Source organism: Canis aureus, chromosome 25, assembly GCF_053574225.1.
Source record: "Canis aureus isolate CA01 chromosome 25, VMU_Caureus_v.1.0, whole genome shotgun sequence".
NCBI lineage: Eukaryota > Metazoa > Chordata > Mammalia > Carnivora > Canidae > Canis > Canis aureus.
The window spans coordinates 2211789-2234400 of record NC_135635.1 but is presented as its reverse complement, the minus strand read 5'-3'; the positions used below and the strand labels follow the sequence as shown (position 1 = coordinate 2234400).

Sequence of the window (22612 nt, the reverse complement as noted above, 5' to 3'; positions counted from 1 at the left end):
TAGGATATAAACACTGCAGGAGGGGCGGCCTGGGGGGTGGGGTGCAGTCGGTTAGGCGTCCGTCCGGCTCTTGGTTTCAGCTCAGGTCATGATATCTGGGTCGGGAGCTCCACACTCAGTGCAGAGGCTGCTGGAGATGCTCCCCCTCCCTCTGCCCCTCCCGCTTGAGCTCTCTCTCTCTCTAAAATAAATCTTTAAAATATATATATGTAAACACAGCATGTGAAAGGGTAGAATAGGAGTGGCAGGGCCCAGTGTAGGGCGGGTGCAACCCTCAGCGGAGCAGGGAAGAGCCCACTGAGCAATGCCAAGTCCTACGCTATCTAGGTTTCTGGAAATTGTGGGTGTGACACGTCCAGTTGCTACCAATGGATTCTGAGCTTCTGAAGGGATAGGAAACGGGGACTCCTTGGTCCCCAGCTGCAAATGAGTGAAGACGGCAAAAAGCCATCTGTGGCCACCAAGGAAATGCCATCTACCTTGGCTGGGGACGAGGAGAGGCTGGGGAACTGCACTGAGTGTAATGCCGGAGCCTCCTCTTCCTCGCTGGGCCGCTCACCCGGCCCTCCCTGCAAGCCGCCCTGGGAGGTGGGCAGACAGGCAAGTGGGCTCCCTCCTGAGACTAGCACCTGAACCCGCTCTGCCCGCCTCGAAGGGTCGGTTCTGGGGTGTTTAGGAGCACATTAACGACGAAGGTGTCATCTGGCATTCGGCAAAGAAGTCTCTCTGGGAACAGCCAGACCTTCCTCCCCAGTGCCCCCCACTTCCCAACCACACCACCCCCTGCAGCTTCTGAGCCCCAGGAGCCTCCGGACCACGTCTCCCCCACCCCACAGACCAGGGCTGCATACGGCAAATGGGACTGGCAGCGGCTTTATTTGGGAAAAGACACTTGAATTGGCTTTCGGTCGGGGGCACGGACAAGAAGGGGTACCCAGGGCAGTAGACTCCCCCTAAGGGTAGGCTGGGGACCGGGGCTGAGCCTTAGGCGGGTCTCTCGTACGCGAGGCTCCCCTGCACAGCTCCTTCCCCCGAAGGCTTCATGGGGCCACAAGAGCAAGGAGGCTGGGGGGACCCGCGCTGGCCGTTCACTTGGGCAGGACGTCAGACGACTCAGACACCAGCTTCCCATCGCGAGTCTCGATCTTCTTCACAACCACGGCCTTGGAGGAGCTGCTGCGGCTGAAGGAACCGCCAGGGCCAAAGCCGGACTGGAAGGAGCTCTGGCCGTAGTTGAGGCCGGGGCTCGTGAGGCCCCCGTAGGCCAAGTTCAGGCCACCTGGTCAGAAACGGAAGCAGCCGAAGAATGAGCGCAGGAGGCCCGCACACATCGGGCTCCATGCCGCCCCCGCGTGCCCCGTCCCCTGCCCCCCTGTAGTCCCCGGGGCCGGGGCGTCGCCCCCCGTGTTACTTTAGGATTGTTGGGGGAAACCGGGAGCCCGGGGAGGACAGAGCTGGGAACTCGTGACCTCGGACAAGACCGTTGCCTCGCCCCAGCACCCCCCCGCCCCGCCCGCCCGAACAGGAGAGAATGGCTAGAGCTGCGGAACCCCCCCCCCTCCGCAGGCCGGGGCCAGGACACTCACCGGAGTAGCCGCTGGTCGTCTTCGTATGGATGCTCATGTTCTGCATCCCAGACTCCAGCCTGTCCCCGGAGGATACACGGGACCTCAGAACCGGCTCCTGGCCCTCGTCCCAGGGCTACAGGAATCCGTTCCCTCCCCCCCCCCCCCCCCCCCGTGCCCACCGCGGGTCCCAGGGCCGGGGCACCGGTCAGGGCCCCCACACCCACCGGCTCTCCTCGCCCTCCAGCAGCTTGCGGTAGGTGGCGATCTCGATGTCCAGGGCCAGCTTGACGTTCATGAGCTCCTGGTACTCGCGCAGCTGCCGGGCCATGTCCTGCTTGGCCCGCTGCAGGGCGGCCTCCAGCTCGGCCACCTTGGCATTGGCGTCCTTGACGGCCAGCTCCCCGCGCTGCTCGGCGTCGGCGATGGCAGCCTCCAGGGCAGCCCTCTGCGGGCACGGGGGCCAGGTGAGCGGGTGGCGCAGTCTGGACGCCTCCTACCCCCGCCCTAAGCTAACCGACTCCACCTAGCTCAAGGCAAATGCTACCGGTGGCCTTCAGGAAACAGAACAGGGAAACCTAAGCGGCTCCCGGGCACCTCCCTGCTCCAGCTCCTCCCCTGGGACACCGCGGGGCACCATCTCCGCCCCATCCGACTGCACCAGGTCTCTACTTTCCAGCCGCCCTAACGCACTAGAAGCTGACCTCACCCTGATGCAGAGGAGAGATCAAATAAAGCAGGCCTGCGGGGGCCCATCCTGGAGCAGCTGTCTGTCCCATCCCCCGCCGGCCCGTCACGGCCCCAGGGACCTCCTCAGCACCCTTCAGCCCCCTGGGAGCAGTCTGAGAAGCTCAAAGTCTGGTCTAGAATTGCTTTCCTGACCCCAGACCCCTCACCCCTGGCTGCATGGTCTGCCCTCACCTTGTCATGTCCGAGGAGCCTCTCCCAGCCCCGGCCCGGCCCATACCTGGTTTTTGAGGGTCTCGATCTCAGCCTGGAGGCGGCTGATGCTCCGGTTCATCTCGGAAATCTCAGTCTTCGTGCGACGGAGGTCATCCCCGTGCTTCCCGGCCAACGTCTGCAGCTCCTCATACTGCGGGTGGGAGGCGGGAGTGAGGCGAGGGCCCAGCTCGCCTCACCTCTGCCCCCTCCCCGCACACACACCGCCACCAGCCTTCTTCCAGACCTCCAGGTCCCCATACCGCGGTCTCCCCAGCACCCACTCCGCGGGCCCCGCTCACAGCAGGCAGGATAGAGTCTGAAATCCTGCTCCCTCCTGCACTAAGGCGCAGAACCCGCCAAAGGGGAAGGCCAGCTAGTGCCCCCGCTCTTGACCTTGATCTGGTACATGGTCTCGGCCTCCACCCGGCTGCGGTTGGCGATGTCCTCGTACTGGGCCTTGACCTCGGCGATGATGCCGTCCAGGTCCAGGGAGCGGCTGTTGTCCATGGACAGCACCACGGACGTGTCCGAGATCTGGGACTGCAGCTCATGGATCTCCTGGGGGTGGGGGGCAATGGCAGGGGCCGATGTGAGGCTCTGTCCTTGCGCACAAAAGCCTCCTTTGGCAGAAGGGACTTCCTCGGGGACAAGACAGGGAGGCCAGCAGCAGGGGAGAGAAGCAGGTGGGAGCTAGGGCTGGGAAGACGGGTCAAAGGCCTGAACCCCAGGGGGAGGTACAGATGAAGGAGGCAAGGGCCGAAGGCCAAGCAGCTCCAGGTAAGTGACCCAAGGGGTAGAGCCCTTCCCCACTCAGCTGCCCCCTAAAGAACTTGCTATAAAGCCCAAAGATAAAAAAATAAAATAAAAATAAAAAAAAAATAAAGCCCAAAGATTTAGAACAAAGGCTCCGTATGACGGCCTTGGACAGGCTGTTTCATTCCCAAGCCTGTTTTCTCCTCTGTGAAGTGGGGTAATAAAGCCTCCCTCGCCCTCATGCAGGGGGACAAAACATACAGAACGAGCACCCTGGGTTATGTCGATAATTGTGATCATTCAGTGGTGACACCCTGTCTGCTGGGGTGGGGGCCCCTCAGTCTGCAGCCCCCCGAGAACATACCTCTTCATACAGCTGCCGTAAGAAGTTGATCTCGTCGGTCAGCCCTTCCAGGCGGGACTCCAGTTCTATCTTGTTCATGTAAGCTTCATCCACATCCTGGGTGATAGGGGAAGGGGGCCTGAGCAGAGGACCCACACGCCGCAACCAGGGGCACTCAATGGCCCAGGACCCTCTAACTAAATGGCTTTCCCACCTCACTCTGTGGCCTGATCCTCCAGCCTCTGCCCCGCCACACCTGTATCCCCGGTGCAAACACCTTTACCTCGGTTTCCCACAATCCTCCCCCTCCTCCTCCTCCTCCTCCTCCTCCTCCAGGAAGCTTTCCATGGCCACACCTCCAATTCTACCGCCCCATTTTCTTAACCACGTCCCAACATCATTGTCCAGAGTTCTGTCCAAAACGCACCTAACTACCTCCTCTGTCCTTGTCCGCCTCTCTGTGCTGTATACCTAGCAGGTAGCCAAACGTCCGTTACTTGGACATATTTAGGGACAGAACCCAGAAAGCCTTCGTCCAAGCCTCTAAGCCCCGCCTCCTGTGTCTGGTCGCGGAGGGGCGCTCCCTCACCTTCTTGATGAGGACAAATTCATTCTCCATGTCTCCACGCAATTTGATCTCATCCTCGTATCTGGTGAGGAACAGACTTAGAATCAGAGGATGAAGGCAAAAGTGAGGTTGTCCTGAGCATTTGGGGAGGCAAAAACATCCAGGAAATTCAGTTCATGGAGATGCAGGATAGGAGGGCAGGTCCGGCCCTTCCGTCCCGACCAGCCATTCTCCCGCCAGCCCTACCCCGGGTTATCATCAGCCGGTGGGGAAGGCTGTAGCAGGAAACCCCTCTCCAAATCCATGAACACATGTTGGATGAGGCTCATTTAGAGGGAACTGACAGGAGCCCTCAGACAGAACTCTCTGGGGTGTGCTGGACGTCAAAGGTAAGGAATAAATAGGGCCAGGGCTGTAAGGATACAACAGAGGCCTTTCCCACCTTAGGGCTACTATGTAAGCACTACCACGTAAGTTGTTGTCCAAATCTGGACAGTCCTGGGATTGAAAGAGGGTGGGCGCTATTAACAATCATGCCTGGACAGCATGTAAAGGCTAGACTGTCCTGGGAAGGCCGATCCTCCGGTCGCCCTAATTGGACAGGACCGCGCTGCCCACCAGGCAGAGAGGGCCACGGGGTCTAGGGCAGGGCCGCAGGGCTGCGGCGGTGGGAAGGAGGGCAGCTCACTTATTCTTGAAGTCCTCCACGAGCCCCTGCATGTTGCCAAGCTCCACTTCCAGCTTCAGCTTCTCCTGCCCCAGGGTGTCCAGCTGCCTCCGGAGGTTGTTGATGTAGCTCTCAAACATGTTGTCTATGTTGCTCCGAGAGGTTTTCTGCTGCTGCAGGAGGCTCCACTTGGTCTCCAGGATTTTGTTCTGCTGCTCCAGGTGTCTGACCTGCACGGGGGGGAAAGGGGGCAAGAAGGTCTACTTCGGGCCCCGGTGCAGTCTGCAGGGAAGCCAGCATCGTCTTCTCCTCTGACCCGCTCCCGGTGGGGCCTCCAGAGCCCAGAGAGCGGGTGAGCTGTTCTGGAAGGATCCCCAGTGGCCTGATAGAGAAACCCCTGTAATGCTAGGGTTTGGGGGGAGCGCGGGGGCAAGGGACGACAAGCAAGCACACGGATGGAAGGGATGGGCTAGGAGAGTTATGTTGAAATGGTATTTGCAGAACAAATAGGTCTTATTTGCTTAGACTGTATACAAATCAGTAAGAATAGCCAAGTCTCGATTAACACTTTGTATAAGATTGAAAAAGAAATTTCATTGCACATAGCAAATGTTATCCTCATCATTACTATTTGGAGTGGCTTTGAGGCGCGCCTACAGATTACAGAGAAACTTCAGCCCTTTGGCCCCGAGAGCACTGGCCAGAAGACCTGGGGTCAGCTAACTAAATGCTGCTACTAACCCATGCTGCACCGACACCGAGCTGCTTCCCCTTTCTGAGCCTGGGTCTCCCTAACCCCACAGTGGCCCAGAGGAGCCCAGCAGGCCCTTCCAGGAGCCTAACCCCCTGCAGATGGCACTTTCAGCCAGGGAAGGGGCAAGAGACCATGCAGATCTGGGCGCACACTGAGCACCCCCTCCCCGAGGCACTCCCTCTGAGATTTTCCAGCCTGGCAGGGGTCCCCCACCCACCTCTGGCCTGAATCCTCGGCCCTCTCCTCCTGCCCCAGACACAAAGGTCCCGGGTTCCTTGGGCTCAAGGAATCCAGATTTTAAGATGAAACTAAGGCATATTAGAAAGGTTTCATTTAGGGGCGTCTGGGTGGCTCAGTCGGTTAAGTGACTGCCTTCAGCTCGGGTCATGATCTCCGGGTTCTGGGATGGAGCCTGCATCCGGCTCCCTGCTCCTCAGGGAATCTGCTTCTCCTTCTCCCTCTGCCACTGCCCCTGCTTATGCTCTCACACACTCTCTCTCTCTCTCTCTCTCTCTCTCAAATAAATAAATAAACAAATAAATAAATAAATAAATAAATATTTTTTAAAAAACAGTTTTATGTATTTATTTACTTATTTGTCTATTTTTAGACTGTATTTTTTAAGTAATCTCTACCCCCAACCCTGGGGCTTAAACTCCTAACTCCGAGATCAAGAGTTACATGCTCCACCAGCTGAGCCAGCCAGGCGCCCCAGAAAGAAAATTTTTAAAGGAAAGAATAATAGACTGCTTCCAAGAACAGGAATGCATTGTCCTTGGCCAACCCAAAGTCGTCACTTTTTTTTCAATCGAAGGAACCAAAAAGAGAGAAGGCGGTCTTAAGGGTGCAGCCTAGATCCAACCAATCCTTCCCTGTAAATCCTTTTGTGGGGACGCCAGGGTGGCTCAGCGGTTGAGCGTCTCCCTTCAGCCCAAGGCGTGACCCCGGGGTCCTGGGATCGAGTCCTGCAACGGGCTCCCTGCATGGAGCCTGCTTCTCCCTCTGCCTGGGTCTCTGCCTCTCTCTCTCTGTGTGTGTCTCTCATGAATAAATAAATAAAATCTTTAATTAAGTACGTAACTAATCAATCCTTTCCTGCCCCAGGTCATCCCGCCCCCAAATCATAAAAAGTAAATGATGTGAACACTGAGCCTTGCTGGACTGCTTACTCCGGGGCCAGCACTGCTAACTAAGCTCTTTGCACACTCTGTGGGCCCCAATAAGCGAAACCTCTTTGATTTGGGGATTATCACGCCCACTTTAGAGGTGAAATCAGGGTTGGTAAGGTAACCCGGTCCAAGGAGAGGCCCGCACCGCCACCGGGGACTTGGGGCTGGGGCCCCGGGAGGCCTCCCGGCCCTGAGGTCAAGGGCTCCGGTTCGCAGGGCGCCGCTCTGGCCCAGGATTTGCCGGCCTCCCTTCCCACTAGGCCCCCAGGAGCCCGTGGGCGGGGAGGGACCGGGTCCTGCTGGGTGCTGCTGGGCCCGGCTGCGTCGGAGGGCTGGGCTGGGCTGGGCCGGGCCAGGCCGGGCGGGGCGTGCAAGGGGCCAGGCTGGGTGGGCAAGGGGCGTTGGCGGCAGACGCCTTATTTGGGGCCATAAACTCTGGGGTTGAACAGGACACAAAACCTGGGCGCGGTGCCCAACGCCCGCAGACTTTGAATCCCGGATGGGCTTTCCTGGCGCCCCCCGCCCCACGCCGACCCCACCCACCCCAGGGCTCAGGGCCCGGGGCCCAGCACCTCCCACAGACCGAGGGCCTCGGGGGGGCCCCCACCCCGGCCCCCAGGGCGGGAGCCGCTGTTGATGACTCATCCTCGTGCCCCCACACTCAGGACGTGGGATGCCAAAGGCCTCGATCAATATTTGCCCGCTGAGTCGACACCTGCTTCCTGATTCCAGAACCCTATCAAACCCTATTTAAATTTTTAAAAAGGGAGGGGGCGGGGGGGGGGATAAGCCTTGGTGGCCCGGTGATCCAACATCTGCCTTCAGCCCAGGGCGTGACCCCGGGGTCCCCGGATCAAGTCCCACACTGGGGTCCCCGCAGGGAGCCTGCTTCTCCCTCTGCCTGTGTCTCAGCCTCCTTCTGTGTGTGTCTCTTGTGATTAAATATGTAAAATATTTAAAATTTTTAAAAAAGCCGAGGAGCCCCTTTGGGAAGCCCCTGGGGCAGGGCCAGGGAGAAGGGTTACCCTGGAGCAGGGCCCTCCCGCCCCACCCCACAGCTGAACAGCTGGGACTCTTGCAGGCTCAACCCTCGGGTGCAGTGACATGCGTGAGGAAGGAAGAAGCCTCGAGGCTTAGGGTCAGGGCAGCCGGGGACCCTCTCCCCCTAGCTGCCCCGACCCAAACCGAAGTGCATGGGAGGAGTGAGTCATAGCTGGAAGGGAGAGCGCTGCCAGGGTGGGTGGGGCCGGCAGGATCGCCAGTGGGGGCTGGAGACGTGCCCTCGGACGGGCCACCGAGACACAGGCGGAGCCCCTCGCCAGCCCCAGGCACTGCCCGCCCCGCGGGGGAGGGTGGGGGGCTCACCTTGTCGATGAAGGAGGCAAACTTGTTGTTGAGGCTCTTGATCTGCTCCTTCTCCTGGGTGCGCACCGCCTGGATGTTGGGGTCCACCTCCAGCTTCAGGGGGTTCAGCAGGCTCTGGTTCACTGAGACGGCCGTGATGCTCCCCACGACCCCGGGCCCGCCGTAGCCCCCGACCACACTCATGCTGCTGTTCAGGCCACCCCGGAAGCTGCCGCTGCTGCTGCCCACCCGGGAGAAGGCGGAGGAGCTGATGCGGGAGCTGGGCCCGCTCGTGTAGGAGCGGCTGCTGAAGGCCCGGGGGCTGGAGGTGGACATCTTGTAGGACTTCTGGGTCACCCTGATGGACATGGTGGAGGCTGGAGTGGAGGCGAGGAGGCCGAACCTGACAGAGGTTCCAGAAGGAGCGCGAGGAGCCGCTTCTAGGTGGGAAGAGTGCCCAAGGGTTGGCCCTTTATAAAAGAGAGCCCAGCCCAAGGGGGTGGATCCGCCTGGTACCTGAGTGGTTGGGCCCCGAGGGGGCTGGGCCTAACCCGACACCTGCCACCTACAGGCCGGACTCAGGTGGGGGCAGCAGAGAGCTGCTCCCACCCCGGAGCCCACTCTAGCGGGGCTCCAGCTCCGGAAAGAGGGATTCCTTCCGGAAGCGTAAAGCTGGAGAGAAACCCTGGCCTGCCGGAGCCCTCTGTCACAGAGACTGGGTTGGGGTCAACCAGCCACTGCAGCCCTACTCCTCCCGCTTGTCCCCTTCCCCCCTTTAGGAAAATAAACGCAAGGATTCGGAAGCTTAGCAGGAAAGGGATCCCACGGCAGCTGACACCCCAGAGACGCCTCCCCGTGTGCTTTTCTGCACTTTGAGTGATTATGAAATTCTTCCCAGACTGGAGGGCAGGGCATCTAGGGTCCAGATCCTTGAACCTGAGGCCAGCCATCCGCCTAGTGTCACCTGGGTTACTGCTATATCCTCAGCATCCGGTGCCGCTGGGTGAATAATTGTAGAATAAACACACAGTGTGACACACGGGCTGTCTTCCCTCTGGGTCCGTGGGTGCAAGAAATGAGAATCAACAGAGCACGCTCCTGGACGCAACCTAGTGCCTCCCTCCCTCCCAGGATCCCAGGACTGCCTGGAGCAGTAGGCCTTACTAAACGGCACAGAGAATGAGGAACAAGAGCTAAGGAGAGAAAGATGGGGGAGCAACAGAGAGAGGGAAGCTGTACTGTTATTGCCCCTTGCAGGAGTGGTTCCCATAGCACCCAGTGGGTGACTCACAGGAAGGGAGGCAGAACTGTGCGGGGTGGGGCGGGATGGGGGGCACTGCTAGGGAGGCGAGCTGGAGCCACCTGGACCCTCTTTCTCTTCCCAGGCCAGAGGAGATGGAGAAAGAGTCCCTGCACCTGTCTCCCTGAACCCATTATCAGAATGAGTCAGACAGCAGGTTGGAGCAGAGCACGCACCTGTAGGTGGTGAATGGGGAGCTCTGCACCGCACCCCAGGCCTGGGCGGGCCGGGTGGGGCAGGCTGTGGGTGTAAGGCAGGAGTTGAGCCCTTGAGGCAGAGATTCCAGCTGCAATTACCTGATGACTGGGGCTAGATTCTCAGAAGGACCCTGCAGGGCATGGAGGGGACTGGGTGACATGCAGCTAGAGTCCCTCAGAAGAGAGGGACACGCAGCACACAGCCCCCGGACCTAAGGCAGGGGATGACTGTGACTGCCAGGAGGGCGGACATACGGGTCCTCCCCACCCTTCAGCAGACACGCTCGGGCTTCCCGATGGACAGACATATACACCCCTGCTCAGAGGGACAGAAACACACAGAAGCCCCCTCTTTGGGGACAGCATAAATCCTAAAAGACACACAGAAGAGTTCCCACTCAGTCCAAACACACACACATACACACGAAAGGACCCACTTGTCCCTTCCACAAAGACAAATCAGACACTCCCAGAGGGGACCCAGGGACCACATTCCTTTCTCTTCCTTCTTTTCTCCTCCTCACTCTCCCCAGACTCTGGCCTCCAGACGTGTTGAACCAGCAGGAGGAAATCCAGTTAGTACCAGTTTGCACCAGGCCCTCTCCCAGCCCCTGCAAACAATACTTAATTTCCAAAGAGTGAATTGAATGCATGCCGCCCCGCTCCCCAACAAGCAGCCACACAGGCAAGGTGGGGAGATTTCTCCTTCCAGAGACCAAAGGGAGGGGGTGTGGGCCCTCTGCCAAACCTTGGACAGGGAGCAGGAAAGAGAGAGGGAGGGGCCGGTCAGACAGGTATGGCAACCCTGGGGAGGGAGGACACCAGCGCCCCCCCCCCTTCCTTCCCCTCCCCCACACCAAGGCAGATTAGGGGGAAAGGGAGGGGTGGGCGGCGGGGGCGGGGGGGGGGGGGGGGGGCACAATATAACAACCCAGAGCCAGTCCTGGGATCCCAGCCCCTCCACCCCCACCCGCCTGGTTCCAGAAGTGCCTGCTGTTTAAGGTGAGGACAAAGGGGACTACGGGGAACCCTGTGGTTTTTAAGCTGTAGAGCTCCCCGTATCTCAAGGGGAGCCCAGACCGTCCAGGGCTAGAAGTATGGGCACCTCATCTGTCAGCTCCCTGTGGCCCAGAGACCCCAGGGACCCCTCCCCTGACGCCCCAAGCCAGCCTCAATGCATAGGAAGGCCTGGGCTGCCCTCTCCGGCGGCGACCCCGACCCCTGCTGGGATCCGGGCGGAGGCTGAAGGGAAAGGCCCGGGGCCCAGGGCCAAGTGGTGAGGGAAGGGAAAACCAGCCTAGGGCAGCCACGGACGGACGGACGCAAGTCCTTGCGAGGCTGACTCTGGCCACTGCGGTCTGCCCAACAAAGGGGAGAGTGTTTGCAGCCACCGTGTGACCGGAAGGGAAGGGCCGGATGACTGCCCCAAACTGCCTTAACGGCCTGTTCCCAAGAACTGAAGGAGGAAAGAGGAGACGGATGGCATGTCACAGAAGACCCCAGGAGGCCCTGAGCCCTGGGCAGCTGTGGGGGGGGGCAGAGGTGGGTGGCAGGGCAGTGGCTGCCATCGCATGGCTTGTCACCAGGAAAGATGGTCTGAGCCAAGCTGCTCTCGGTGATCAGGACACCTGACCCAGGACACCACGCCCCCAGCACGCTCTTCGCGGGGGGGGGGGGCCCAAACAGAGACGAGCCAGATGCCCACCAACTGACGAACGAGCGGACAAGCAAAAAGTGATGCATTGTGCGACGGGATGTCATTCCCAGGCAGGAGGAAGGAAGCGGTGACTGGGCTACGACGCGGGTGAAAGCAGTGAGGGCAGCCGGTCGCGGAAGGCCACAGGCTGCAGGATCGATTCGGATGAAACGTCCTCAACGGCAAATCCATAGAAACAAAAGAGATTCTCCAGGCTGGGGAGCGTGCAGATGATTGCTGAAGACTACAAGGATTCTCGGGGTGCCCGGGGGGCTTGGCCCGGTTCAGCGGACTCTTGATGTCAGCTCATGTCATGATCTCACGGGTGAGGACATGGAGCCCTGCGTCGGGTTCCACGCTCAGCGGACAGTTGGCTTGAGATTCTCTCTCTCTCTCACACACATACACACAGTCTCTCAAAAAAAAAAATTTTTTAAGAAAAAAAATTCTTGGAAAAATGAGCAATTTAAAATCTTATTGTTGGTCTAGAAATAGCCGAGTTTAGCACCTAGGCAGCAAGAACAATTATTTTGAGTAGGAAGCCACAGATGGTGGGAGCGCCCATCAGTAAACCGCATCATGAATAATAAAGTTGATTTGATTGTTGATTTTTGTGCCGTGTGCCTCAAGGCCAAAATTGTTCACGGTCAATGTTCAACAAACGGTGGTTCTTCTTCTTCAGGAAGAACGGTGGCTCCGGTGATTACAGGCTGCCACAATGAGAATGGGCTGCCTGGAGGGGTGCGAGCTCCTGACCTGAGAAGTACTGAGGCTAGGGCTTGCTTACCAGCTGTCCACCCCGCTCGCGCGAGGACTCCTAGGTCAGGTAAGGGTTTGGACCAGAACTTCCAGATCCTCCCCACTCTGTGAGCCCTTGATCCACTTCCCACCACCATAGAACTTCCCATATATGTTCCCACATAGGCGTCCACAATGTTCTCCGGTTTCAAACTTTGATTTTGATAGGACATGTGATGACAAGTTATTCGAACAATGGGGCATCTGGGTGATTCAGTCGGTCGGGCGCCGGACTCTTGATGTCAGCTCAGGTCTTGATCTCAGGGTTGTGAGCTTGAGCCCCACGTTGGGCTCTGCCCTGGGTGTGGAGTCTACTTAAATGAGACACACAAACTTGCATCTGAGTAGAAAAATGTCCCTTTATGCCTCAAGATTCTTCTGACCGGTCTAAGAATTCAACTGACATGAGACACATTAGCAGGAGACATCAAATTTAGTTACGGACGGGGGAATTCTCATAAACGTGAGAGATTCCGAAGACGGTTGGGCAAAATGAGGCATATATGTCACCCCGAACTAAGGAGGAGGCCGTAGGGGTCTGGGGCTTCTAAGGGAAGGAAAGCAATTCACAGGAAGGTGGAAAAGAGTAAATATTTGGTAAACAAATGTTTGCTGGGCCCGTAAGGAAACAATGGGACACCGAGAAGAATTTTAACAGACTTTGCTAAACCCCTCCTGTCTACCACCCCCGGTTCATACTATACTGTAATCTGTGGCGAGGGCTTCCTTCCTGGAGCAGGTCCTCTATCTAAATTTTTTATGTGATTAGGGGGAATGTCAAAGTTTCTTTCTGAATCTTTTGGGCCTCAACTGTTTTCAGCTCAAAATCATCCACGTGTCAGAGTGGCACATCGTGGGACCATTCGGTCTGCACTCTCACATCCGGGAGTCTGGAGAGGATGAGGCCTCCGGGCCACCTTCCCAGATACTTCAAACTGGAAGAGGCCTTCCATGGGATGGGCCGTCAGTGGGAGGGATCCCGTTGGACTACCTCGCCCTTAACTCAGGGTCTGTCCAGAGCATACACATCACAACTGTCCAGGCGGCAATCCACTTGGGGTTTTTGAAATGTTCCTCCACTGAGCCAAGGCTGAACACGAGACTTTCGCTCTGGTCCCACCACCAAGTCCTCCAGGAACACACTCTTCTCTCCCCAGAGAAAAGAGGCCAAACCCCAGACTCAGACCATCGCAGGGTCCCTACTTCAATGGATAACATCTCTGTCTTCAACAGGCAACATGCCTGCTCCTCAAGGAAGAAAGCAGAGCGGCCAGGCCCTGGAGCCTGCCATTCCACGGTGATGGCCAAGGAAACAGAGACTAGGAGGAGATCTGCAAGGGGCCCACTCATGCCGTGAGGACAGCAGCGTGGGGGACTTGAGTGACAGCAAGCAGGAGGCAGGGAGTCACTGGAGAATGCTTCCCAGGGGAGAGGAGCCCCAAGGGAGGAGTCACACAGGCCCCCCACAGCTCCACTGTAGGAAAAAGAGCTTCCCTAAAGGGTGCGTGCAGGTGACCAGACAGGGGTGCGAGAGGGAGGAAAGAAAGCAGAGGTCCCGAGGCTCAGCTACAGCCCCCACGCCCGCCCCGCCCTCCAGCCCTGAGAATTATCCCGCTTGGGCCTCCGGCCAATGGAGCTATTGTCCAGGGCCCTTGCTCTGAATTTCCTGCCTGGCAACCTGAGGACCCAAGTGGGGGGTGGGGGCAGGGACCCGAGGTCTTTATTCCCTCCTGCTTCTATTCACCCATTCATTCATTCATCTATTCATTTGCTTATCAGGCACCAGCCTGAAAGGTCTGCAGAGATAGCTTCTTGGTGCCTTTCACACCGTGAGGTACAAGTGGGAACCTCCTTTGGCCAAGGCAAGATGTGTCCTTCGGTCTCTGTGGAAAAGGGACCATTAAGAGTCCTTTGTCCCAGGGCAGCCCCGATGGTGCAGCAGTTTAGCGCCGCCTGCAGCCCAGGGCATGATCCTGGAGTCCTGGGATGGGTCCCGCATCGGGCTCCCTGCATGGGGCCTGCTTCTCCCTCTGCCTGCGTCTCTGCCTCTCTCTCTGTGTCTCTATGAATAAATTAAAATCTTTAAAAAAATAAAAATAAAAGAATCCTTAGTCCCTAAGTCAGTTCATCAGTGGCTGACTGGGCACATGCTGGAAGGCTCGGAGAGGCTCGGAGAGCTGGGGGCCTAAAGGTCTTCCCGTGTATTGGGAGACACAGAACGCAGAACACCACTTACCCTGATACTTGATTTATTTTTAATTCATGAGAGACTCACAGAGAGGCAGAGACACAGGCAGAGGGAGAAGCAGGCTCCATGGAGGGGCCCCGATGTGCGACTCAATCCCAGGACCCCGGGGTCACACCATGAGCCGAAGGCAGACGCTCAACCGCTGAACCACCCGGGCGCCCCACTCTGATACTTTAATGGTGATACTTATACGGTACAACAAAGGCCTTACGGGGCCGCCTGGGTGGCTCAGTCAGTTAAGCATCCAGCTCTTGATTTCAGCTCAGATCGTGATCTCAGTGTCCTGAGGTCAAGTCCTGCTTCAGGCTCTGTGCTCAGCAGGGAGTCTGCTTGAGATTCTCTCTCTCTCCGTCTCTCTCTGCCCCTCCTTGCCTCAAATGAACAAATAAATGGTTTTTTTAAAAGACTTTATGAACATTAATTCATTTAGTCTTCCAGACGCCCGGGTAGCTCAGTGTTTAAGCATCTGCCTTGGGCTCAGGGCATGATCCCGGGGTCCCGGGATCAAGTCCCTGCACAGGGCTCCCTGCATGGAGCCTGCTTCTCCCTCTGCCTGTGTCTCTGCCTCTCTCTCTGTGTCTCTCATGAATAAATACAAAAAAATGTTTTAAAAGAAAAAGAAATGATGGTGCGTGTACGGCAGGCCGGGGTAAACGGAAGGGTTCAACCAGATGGGGTCAGGCCAGAGGCTAGGCCGCCTGAGGCCTGACTCATTCAGAGGGCTGAGGGTCCCAGTACAATCACACAGTTGTAGCCACTCCGGCCCCGGTGGCTGGGACCCTCCGGCTTGGGGACGCCGGTCTGTTCGGGGGAGGTGAGGAGCTGCAGGAGGAAGAAGAAGAAAAGGGGTACAAACAGCTGAAGCAGAGCCCTCCTTACAGAGAAGGCTCAGGGATCAAGGGCACGCATGGGGGGAAGCCATAAACTCCAGGGTATCTAGGCACGACCTGAGGCTAATCACCTGCCATAAAAGCAACCACAGCCCATGGAGAGGTGGGACAGAGGAGGGATCTCCCCAACAGCGAGCCGCCCCCAAGCCAGCCCTGCCCGTGCCACCCCCACCTGCTGGGGTGGAGGAAGTGAAAACAGGGAGTCACCGTCTGAGCCTCAATTCCCTCCTCTGATATTGGGGGCTGGCTAAACAGCCTCTGATAGTTCTGACTCTCCCAAGAACATCAAAAGCTTAAAAGATTCTAAGGAATTTGGCTTCAGTCCAAAAATAATGAGGATTTTTCTCTGACCGGGAGAGGCTAATGATGATAAACAGGGGAGCTTCTTGGGCACCTGCTGGCTTCTCCCTGGGTACACAGACACACAAAGCTGGACTCCTGCCCTCAGAGCACGTAGGAGGCAGGTGCTCTGCTAAAACGAATAACCCCTCGCAGGCCCGTCCCCGCCTGTGCACACACAACCTCAGCCCACACCACACAGCCCCCGAGCCATGCACACGCATGCCTGCACGCCTGGTCACGGTCGTCCTTGCCCTGCAGACACACACACGGCATCCTCACAGGAGTGTGTGCCCCCCACTTGCCCACCCATCGCAGCCACGCACACGCCTCTCTCCAACACACACACACACCCAGGTACAGGAGCCATGTCATCCACACCCCAACACACAGGTAACACATTATTGCTCACAAGTCTTGATTGCAGGTCACTGAGATCCAGCTCATAGGGGCTTCATGTAAGAGGTCGTTTATTTGCTCACACAACTGGGAGGACCAGGGGTGCATGTGACGTTTGGCATAGCCGAGAGGAAGGGCTCGGGGATGCGGGGCTCGGCCACGAGAGCAGGACTGTCTTCCTCTACTCTTCTGGTTTTCCTCTGTGTTAGCCTCCTTCTGGGACACACCAGGTCCACGCTGCAGCAAGGATGACCACTAGACGGGACGCCGGGGGGTGGGGGGGGCTCAGCCGTTGAGCATCGGCCTTCCACCAGGGCCTGATCCTGGAGTCCCAGGATCGAGTCCCGCATCGGGCTCCCTGCATGGAGCCTGCTTCTCCCTCTGCCTGTGTCTCTGCCTCTCTCTGTCTCTGTCTCTCATAAATAGATAAATAAATAAATAAATAAATAAATAAATAAATAAATAAATAAATAAAATATTAAAAAAAAAAAAAAAAGGATGACCGCCGGAAGCCCCCCATCCTGCCCACCCCAGCTAAAGTCGCAAGGCTGACTCTTCCTGGGCCCGCTTAGATCACGTGCTCATCCCGGAACCAATCTCTGTGGCCAATTTACCAATTTACAGCAGACTGTAATCTGGACCAGACCACATCTCCCGGGAGCCCCCGGAGGAGGGCAGTCAGCCCCACCCAACCTACATAATGGGTAAAGGTAGAAACAGGTGATTCACCAAAAAAAAAAGCGGAGGGGGGACACGATGTTGGGCAGGTAAAAACAACAGCTGTTCATTGCCTGTACTAAACCAAATGTACACAGAGGCAGGCGTGGAAATCTAGAGGGCTGCAAGGGTATAAAGATATGGGTGTGCACACTGAGCCCTTGTACAAATACAAATGCTGCCCGGCCAAAGCCTACTTTCTGCAGCTTATCAATGGAATATGGATTTCAGATAAAGAAGGGATCCAGACATATGCCACTAGGACTTCAAAGGAAGGGAAGAGCTGTTTTAAAATAGGTTTTACTTATTAAAAAAATAAGTAAGTACATAAAATAGAATTAAATTAAAATAAAATAGAATTAGGGATCCCTGGGTGGCGCAGCGGTTTGGCGCCTGCCTTTGGCCCAGGGCGCGATCCTGGAGACCCGGGATCGAATCCCACATCGGGCTCCCGGTGCATGGAGCCTGCTTCTCCCTCTGCCTGTGTCTCTGCCTCTCTCTCTCTCTGTGTGACTATCATAAATAAATAAAAATTTAAAAAAAATAAAAAATAAAAAATAAAATAAAATAAAATAAAATAGAATTAAATTAAATAAATTAAATTTAAATTTAAATTAAATAGGTTTGGGCTTGACTGAGAGAAATTCACAAAAAGAATATGGATGGAAAAAATGTGGAAATGCAAGGAGTCACCGGTCGGGAGCAGGAATCCTATGGAACGGAGAGCAGAAAGCCTCGGTGGTGAGGGGGCAGGTGGGATGGAGGGCGTCAAAGGCACCTCAGAGTTTACCCTGCAGGTTGCAGAGCCCCAGGAAGGTGTGCGGCAGGAGGGTGTGGGTTAGATGGTAGAGGCGAGGCTGGAGGTGGGGGCTACACAGGGGGCTCCTGCAGCACCCCACGAGGAGGTGTGGGGTGGCAGGAGCAGTGGGGTGGGAGCAGGATGGGGTCAAGCTACGCTAAGAAGGAAGAGCCAGCAGGACAGGGCAACTGATTGCAGGGCTGGGTCCAAGTGAAGGGAAGCGAGGAGGTGACTCAGGTGCACTTCAGCGGCCCCCGCCCACCCCAGCACCTGCTGCTCGGCCTGATGGGTGCAGGCATTTGCCGGAGCCGCCGGGCCTCCCCGGCCACCCAGTCCATCCTGCCAGCTCTTCGCACACAGGCCGGGTCCTCTAGTGTCCGTGTCTGCTTCCCATCTCTGGGCCAGCCTCCGTCTGGCAGGGTCCCAGCCCAGAGTGGGTGTCGCAGGGGGTACGGCCCCTGCCTCCTCACCTCTGCTCGTCACCGTGCGCGCAAGCTCCCGGCTTCACTGCGGCCACAGCTCGGCAAGGCCCCCACGAGACCCGCGAGGTCCTCGGGGGAGCCCACGTCCTCCCTGCCGATGGTGATGGTGACACACCTGGAGCACAGTGTGATTCACCGGCTGGCGTCCACCGGGGGGTACGTCCTTGGATACGTGGAAGGGGGTGCAGAGAGATGTGTGGGGCGGGGAGGAGAATGGGAAGCCCGTGCGGACACACAGCCCAGGACCCAGGAGGGCGGGTCCCGGAGGCTTGGGCTGCCCGGAGAGAAGACGGGCCATCACGCCAACGAGGGTACAGAGGGCTCGCCAGGAAGGGGGCCAGCGACAGGCTGCTCGCCCCAGCTACCACTTGACAAACGTTCGAGCTTCGTGCAAGTGGAATCCGCATCGTCTTCTGCAAAGTGGTAGCTTCCTCTGTGAGAGGATGGGTTGCACCAGAAGGCCAAGGGGACTTGAGTGTCAGAGTCACAGGGGTGGCCAGGAGCTCAGAAGCATGGCCTGAGGGCCTGCTATGTGCTCTGCTCTCCTCATCTCCTTTCAAAACCCTCCCTATGGGGCTCCTGGGCCGCTCAGTGGTGGAGCATCTGCCTTCAGCCCAGGGTGTGACCCCAGGGTCCCGGGATCGAGTCCTGCATCGGGCTCCCCGCAGGGAGCCTGCTTCTCCCTCTGCCTGGGTCTCTGCCTCTGTGTGTGTGTGTGTCTCTTATGAATACATAAATTTTTTTTTTTTAATTTTTAAAGAAAAGAACTGGAATCTGAAACCCACGGATTCCTCACGGGTGGGACCGTCCCCACACAGTTCCCCCTGCCCCACAGCCAGGTGTGATGGAAGCCACAGGACAGTGAATGCAGTCAGAAGAATCTGGGAGCCACTTCGCAAGCATGTGACGTTGGGCAAGTGACTTCATCTCTCTGACCGTTCCCTTTCTTCAGCTGAAAATGCAGATAACGGTGGCCGCCCAGGAGGGCTGATGTGAACAGGAGACGGGACGGACCGGGGCCTGGCAGCGGCAGGGCAGTCAGGGTTAGCTGGACCCTCGCCACCCTCTGTGCCTGCCCCCTGCCTCTCCTAAAGCCTCCCCCTACTCAGCTTCCCCTCACCCCCCCCCCACCCCCGGAACTGGTGCTGGCACCGCTTTGACGCAGTGGCCTTGGAAGAAGTTAAGTCCTGGTCTCCCCCTTGCAGGATGGACCGGTGCCTCACGCGTCCTTGTGTCCTCCACCGTGTCTGGCCCACCCCCGGCGGGTGCCCAGGAGCCTGCTCCGAAGGGTGGAGGGCCGCTGACTAGAGGGAGGTGGCAGCTGGGGCTGCAAGGAGGATTCCAGAAAAGAGTGATAAAGGGAGAGCAGAGCATGCAAAACTCTGCCACCATGCAAAACAGAAGCTTGCAAATGCAATTCCCAGGGAGCAGCCCATGCAAACTGAGCCCCGCCAGTGGACACCCTCAGGCCTTCCCCAGCTCCCACCCCAGGGCCCCTTTCCCTGCCACGACGGTGGAGGTGGAGGTGGTGGTGGGAACAGCGGGGCTCCCGGGGGCAGCCCACATTCACGGAGTTCCCGCTAATGTCAAAGTGTCGGATCACTTGCAGATACCTGACCCGCGAGGGAGGCACCATTAGGCCTGTTTAACGGAGAGTCCTTCAAGCTTCGCCTCAACCCGGGGTGAGTCCGCAGCCTGAGCACGCTCCCTCCGTGCTGACTCCTCGGGAGGCAATACCCAGCGGCCTCCACCATCCAGGGGAGCGGAGCTGTGGCTGCCCCAGAAGAAGTGGTCCGAGGCCACTTCGCTTATTTGAGTCAGCAGTTTGAAAAATCCATATATCCCATCATTCGATCGGTATTTGTGGAACACGGAAATCACCCCTCCTACCCCAGGGGTTCTGACGGATTTAGGGGATCTCTCCCCAGAGGGGAAGTGCCGCGAGGGCAGGGCACCTGACGCGTTAACAACCGCATTGGCCCTAGGAAGGGCGGGCAGGTCCACGGAACACACGCGGACGAACTCACCCGTGAGCAGCTCAGGTCACGGGAAGCCCGCTCCCCACCCGTTGGAGCCCAGCCTCCCTCCTGATCCCCTGGTCTCCGAGGGCGAGGGCGGAGGCCACCCCGAAGCAGCAGCACACAGGACGTGCTTCACAGGCCTTCAGGCGAGGCTGCTGACCCCCAAGGTAGGAATGGGCTCGGAAGGGGGGGCCGGGGGAGGGTCAGGGCTAGACCGGTGCAGCCTGGGGAAGGGGCATGCTAGCCCCCGTGGCAACTCCGTGTGTGTTTGCATGTTCCCTTCCCGACAGGATTCAGGCCAAGGCCACTATCCCCCAGGCCAGGCACCACCTCCTCTCCTCCCTTGACTCCTCCATACCCCAGGTGATCGTCCCCCCGCAGGTGATCGTTCCCCAGGTGATCGTCTCAGGAAACCCAGAGAAGACTGAGCCACCGCAGAGGCAGCCCCAGCACCGGAGGCATGAGAAAGTCCGACCCAGGGAGAGGATCGTTCCCCTCCCCGATCTGTGCTTCTGACTCAGAAGTGTCCAGCTGCGGAAGCCGAACTCCCCAGGCCTCCTCCTAGATGCGGGGTGCATGGCTCCCACATCCAGCCACACTGACCCTCCACCCCCAGCCGGACCCTCTTCCACGTGGCAGCCAGCTCCGACGCCGCAAATTCTTTCTCTCCCTGCGCAGGTCTCCAGACCAGGGACTCTCCTTCTCTCCACTCCAAGCACCTCCTACAGGAAGCCCTCCTGGACTGCTCCCTCCCAGGCTTCTCCTCGCCCTCCAAGCCTAGACTCTGACACCCTCAGCTCTGAGCTGCTCTCCCAGGCTGGGGGCATGGGCTCAGGCGCCCCCAGAGGCCTAGGATTCCCCCCACAAGAGTAATCCTTGCAGAAACTGTGAAATAAGCATTATTTCCATTTGAGAGCTGAGGAAACAGCCTGGAGGTTAAGAAAAGCTTGTGCGTATGGTAGCAAATGGGAGAGGCCAAACCGGACCGCGCCGGCCTCTCAAGCCAAGTGTCTCCTCCAGCCTTACACCTCCCACCTCCTTCTCCATCCAAGATCCTAGCAGATGCCCGGCACTCCCCACACCATAGACTTTTTATGACCCCTTTCGAACTTCACGATTAAGCCTTCGGGGAAAGTACAAACAGCCTCATTTTACACCTGAGGATAGGGGAGTTCAGACAGTCTCGAAATATTTCCTAAGGTCACAGCGCCCTGGAGTGTCAGGATGGAAATCGAACCCAACCTTTCTAGCTCTAAAAGCCAAAGTGAGGTTCCCCGGGCCCCTGGGTCCAGGCAGAGCCAGGATGAGAGAGGCAGGAGACCCCGATGCCGATCCTCCAGGCGTCAGCCAGCGCCTCTGATAAAGGAGGCCGCCTTCCAGAGGGGGAGGCCTGCGGGGTGGCCCCGCTGATCTGGGGAGATCCGGAATCCCGGAGCAGCTGGGCACCGGCTGGCACCACCGACCTCCACCCTCGCGCCGTCCTCTGAGCCGACACGCCCTCAGGTCCTCTCTTTCCCTTCTGCACTTCCCCCCACCACTGAGCACTCTGGGATTTGTGATTCAGTGAAATGAGATGGAGATTAATTTCCTTTTTTAAAAAAAAAAATATTTTATTAATTATTCATGAGAGGCACAGAGAGAGAGAGAGGCAGAGACACAGGCAGAGGGAGAAGCAGGCTCCATGCAGGGAGCCCGACGCGGGACTCGATCCCAGGTCTCCAGGATCATGCTCTGGGCTGAAGGCGGCACTAAACCGCTGCGCCACGGGGGCTGCCCGGAGATTAATTTCCATTTTGAGAATTGTGTTCAAGCGACTCCTAGACCCACGGAGACTAGTAGCTGGAAGACAGAAATCTGGAAACCGAATCGCACGTGTTCCGATCTCGGCTCAGTCTCCAAATCGCTGTGTGTCACAGGACAAGTCACTCGCCCTCTCTGCGCTACCGTCCTGTCTGTACAGTCAAGGAGCCGTACCATGTGTTTCTGGAACTCCTTTAATTTCATTTAAATTCTTTGGTTGTGGGGCGTCTGGGCGGCTCAGCTGGTTAAGGATCTGACTCTTGATTTCGGCTCAGTCATGACCTCAGGGTCCTGGGACCAAGCCCTGCGTCGGGCTCCACGGTGAGCACGGACTAAGGTTCTCCCTCTCCCTCGGCCCCTCCCCTCCGCCCTCGCACTAAATCAACTCATTCGTTCATTCATTTGGTTTTCAGAACTTCGAATTTCCCAAAGTTATGGCAGCGCAGCGAAGACGGCATCATACTTGAACTCATACTTGATTTGGGCTCTCGGCTTTTGTTCTCTCGTATGTCAAATAAATCATGTGAGGCCTGTATTTGTGGGAGCTTTCCCTCGCCTGTCAAGTCCCTGTAGAGGACCCCACCCGTGATCCCTCCCACTGCAGTAATAGCCAGGGAACGACATGCCGTCCCCTCCTTTCACTGAGCATGGAAAGGGGTGAAAGGAGAGACTGGACGAAGGACTGGCTCATCTGAGGAATAACAGGAGGGAAGGGGGTGCTCCCTGGGAGGAGCCCCTGGGCTGGGGCTGGGGCCCCCCACCCTCCCACTCAGACTCAGATGGGGTCAGGCCGGGAAGTGGGAAGCGTGGGCTCCAGGGGC

At 57.7% G+C, this 22612-nt stretch overlaps 1 protein-coding gene and 1 long non-coding RNA gene across 5 annotated transcripts; one reads left to right on the top strand and one right to left on the bottom strand.

The window, feature by feature from the left end:
• Positions 1 to 857: 857 nt before the first annotated feature.
• On the bottom strand, positions 858 to 8566 carry KRT8 (keratin 8). The gene is made up of 9 exons (XM_077869937.1): positions 8127 to 8566; positions 4860 to 5068; positions 4193 to 4253; positions 3625 to 3720; positions 2901 to 3065; positions 2533 to 2658; positions 1793 to 2013; positions 1587 to 1645; positions 858 to 1279 (listed from the first exon to the last, which is right to left on the bottom strand). The coding sequence occupies exons 1-9, from the start codon at positions 8472 to 8474 to the stop codon at positions 1089 to 1091; spliced, it is 1476 nt and encodes a 491-aa protein (XP_077726063.1). The 5' UTR covers positions 8475 to 8566; the 3' UTR covers positions 858 to 1088.
• Positions 8567 to 10612: 2046 nt separating this feature from the next.
• LOC144296760 (uncharacterized) lies at positions 10613 to 22326 on the top strand. 4 transcript variants are annotated; one of them, XR_013363731.1, is made up of 10 exons: positions 10613 to 11623; positions 11981 to 12124; positions 16597 to 16676; positions 17312 to 18126; positions 18806 to 19013; positions 19176 to 19652; positions 19956 to 20158; positions 20282 to 20354; positions 20670 to 22112; positions 22205 to 22326. It is a non-coding gene; the product is annotated as an uncharacterized LOC144296760 (long non-coding RNA). The 4 variants fall into 4 exon arrangements; XR_013363733.1 differs by having other exon boundaries at positions 19960 to 20158; positions 20282 to 22112; XR_013363732.1 differs by lacking the exon at positions 20282 to 20354.
• Positions 22327 to 22612: the final 286 nt, after the last annotated feature.

Bases quoted from the DNA above. Each gene is read 5' to 3' on its own strand.
- KRT8 (XM_077869937.1), bottom strand. From the start codon at position 8,474: ATGTCCATCAGGGTGACCCAGAAGTCCTACAAGATGTCCACCTCCAGC. The intron at 4,254-4,859 runs GTGAGCTGCCCT...GTTCCTCACCAG, and splicing joins GTGGAGGACTTCAAGAATAA to ATACGAGGATGAGATCAAAT. The intron at 3,066-3,624 runs GTATGTTCTCGG...CCCCACCCCCAG, and splicing joins TACGGCAGCTGTATGAAGAG to GAGATCCATGAGCTGCAGTC.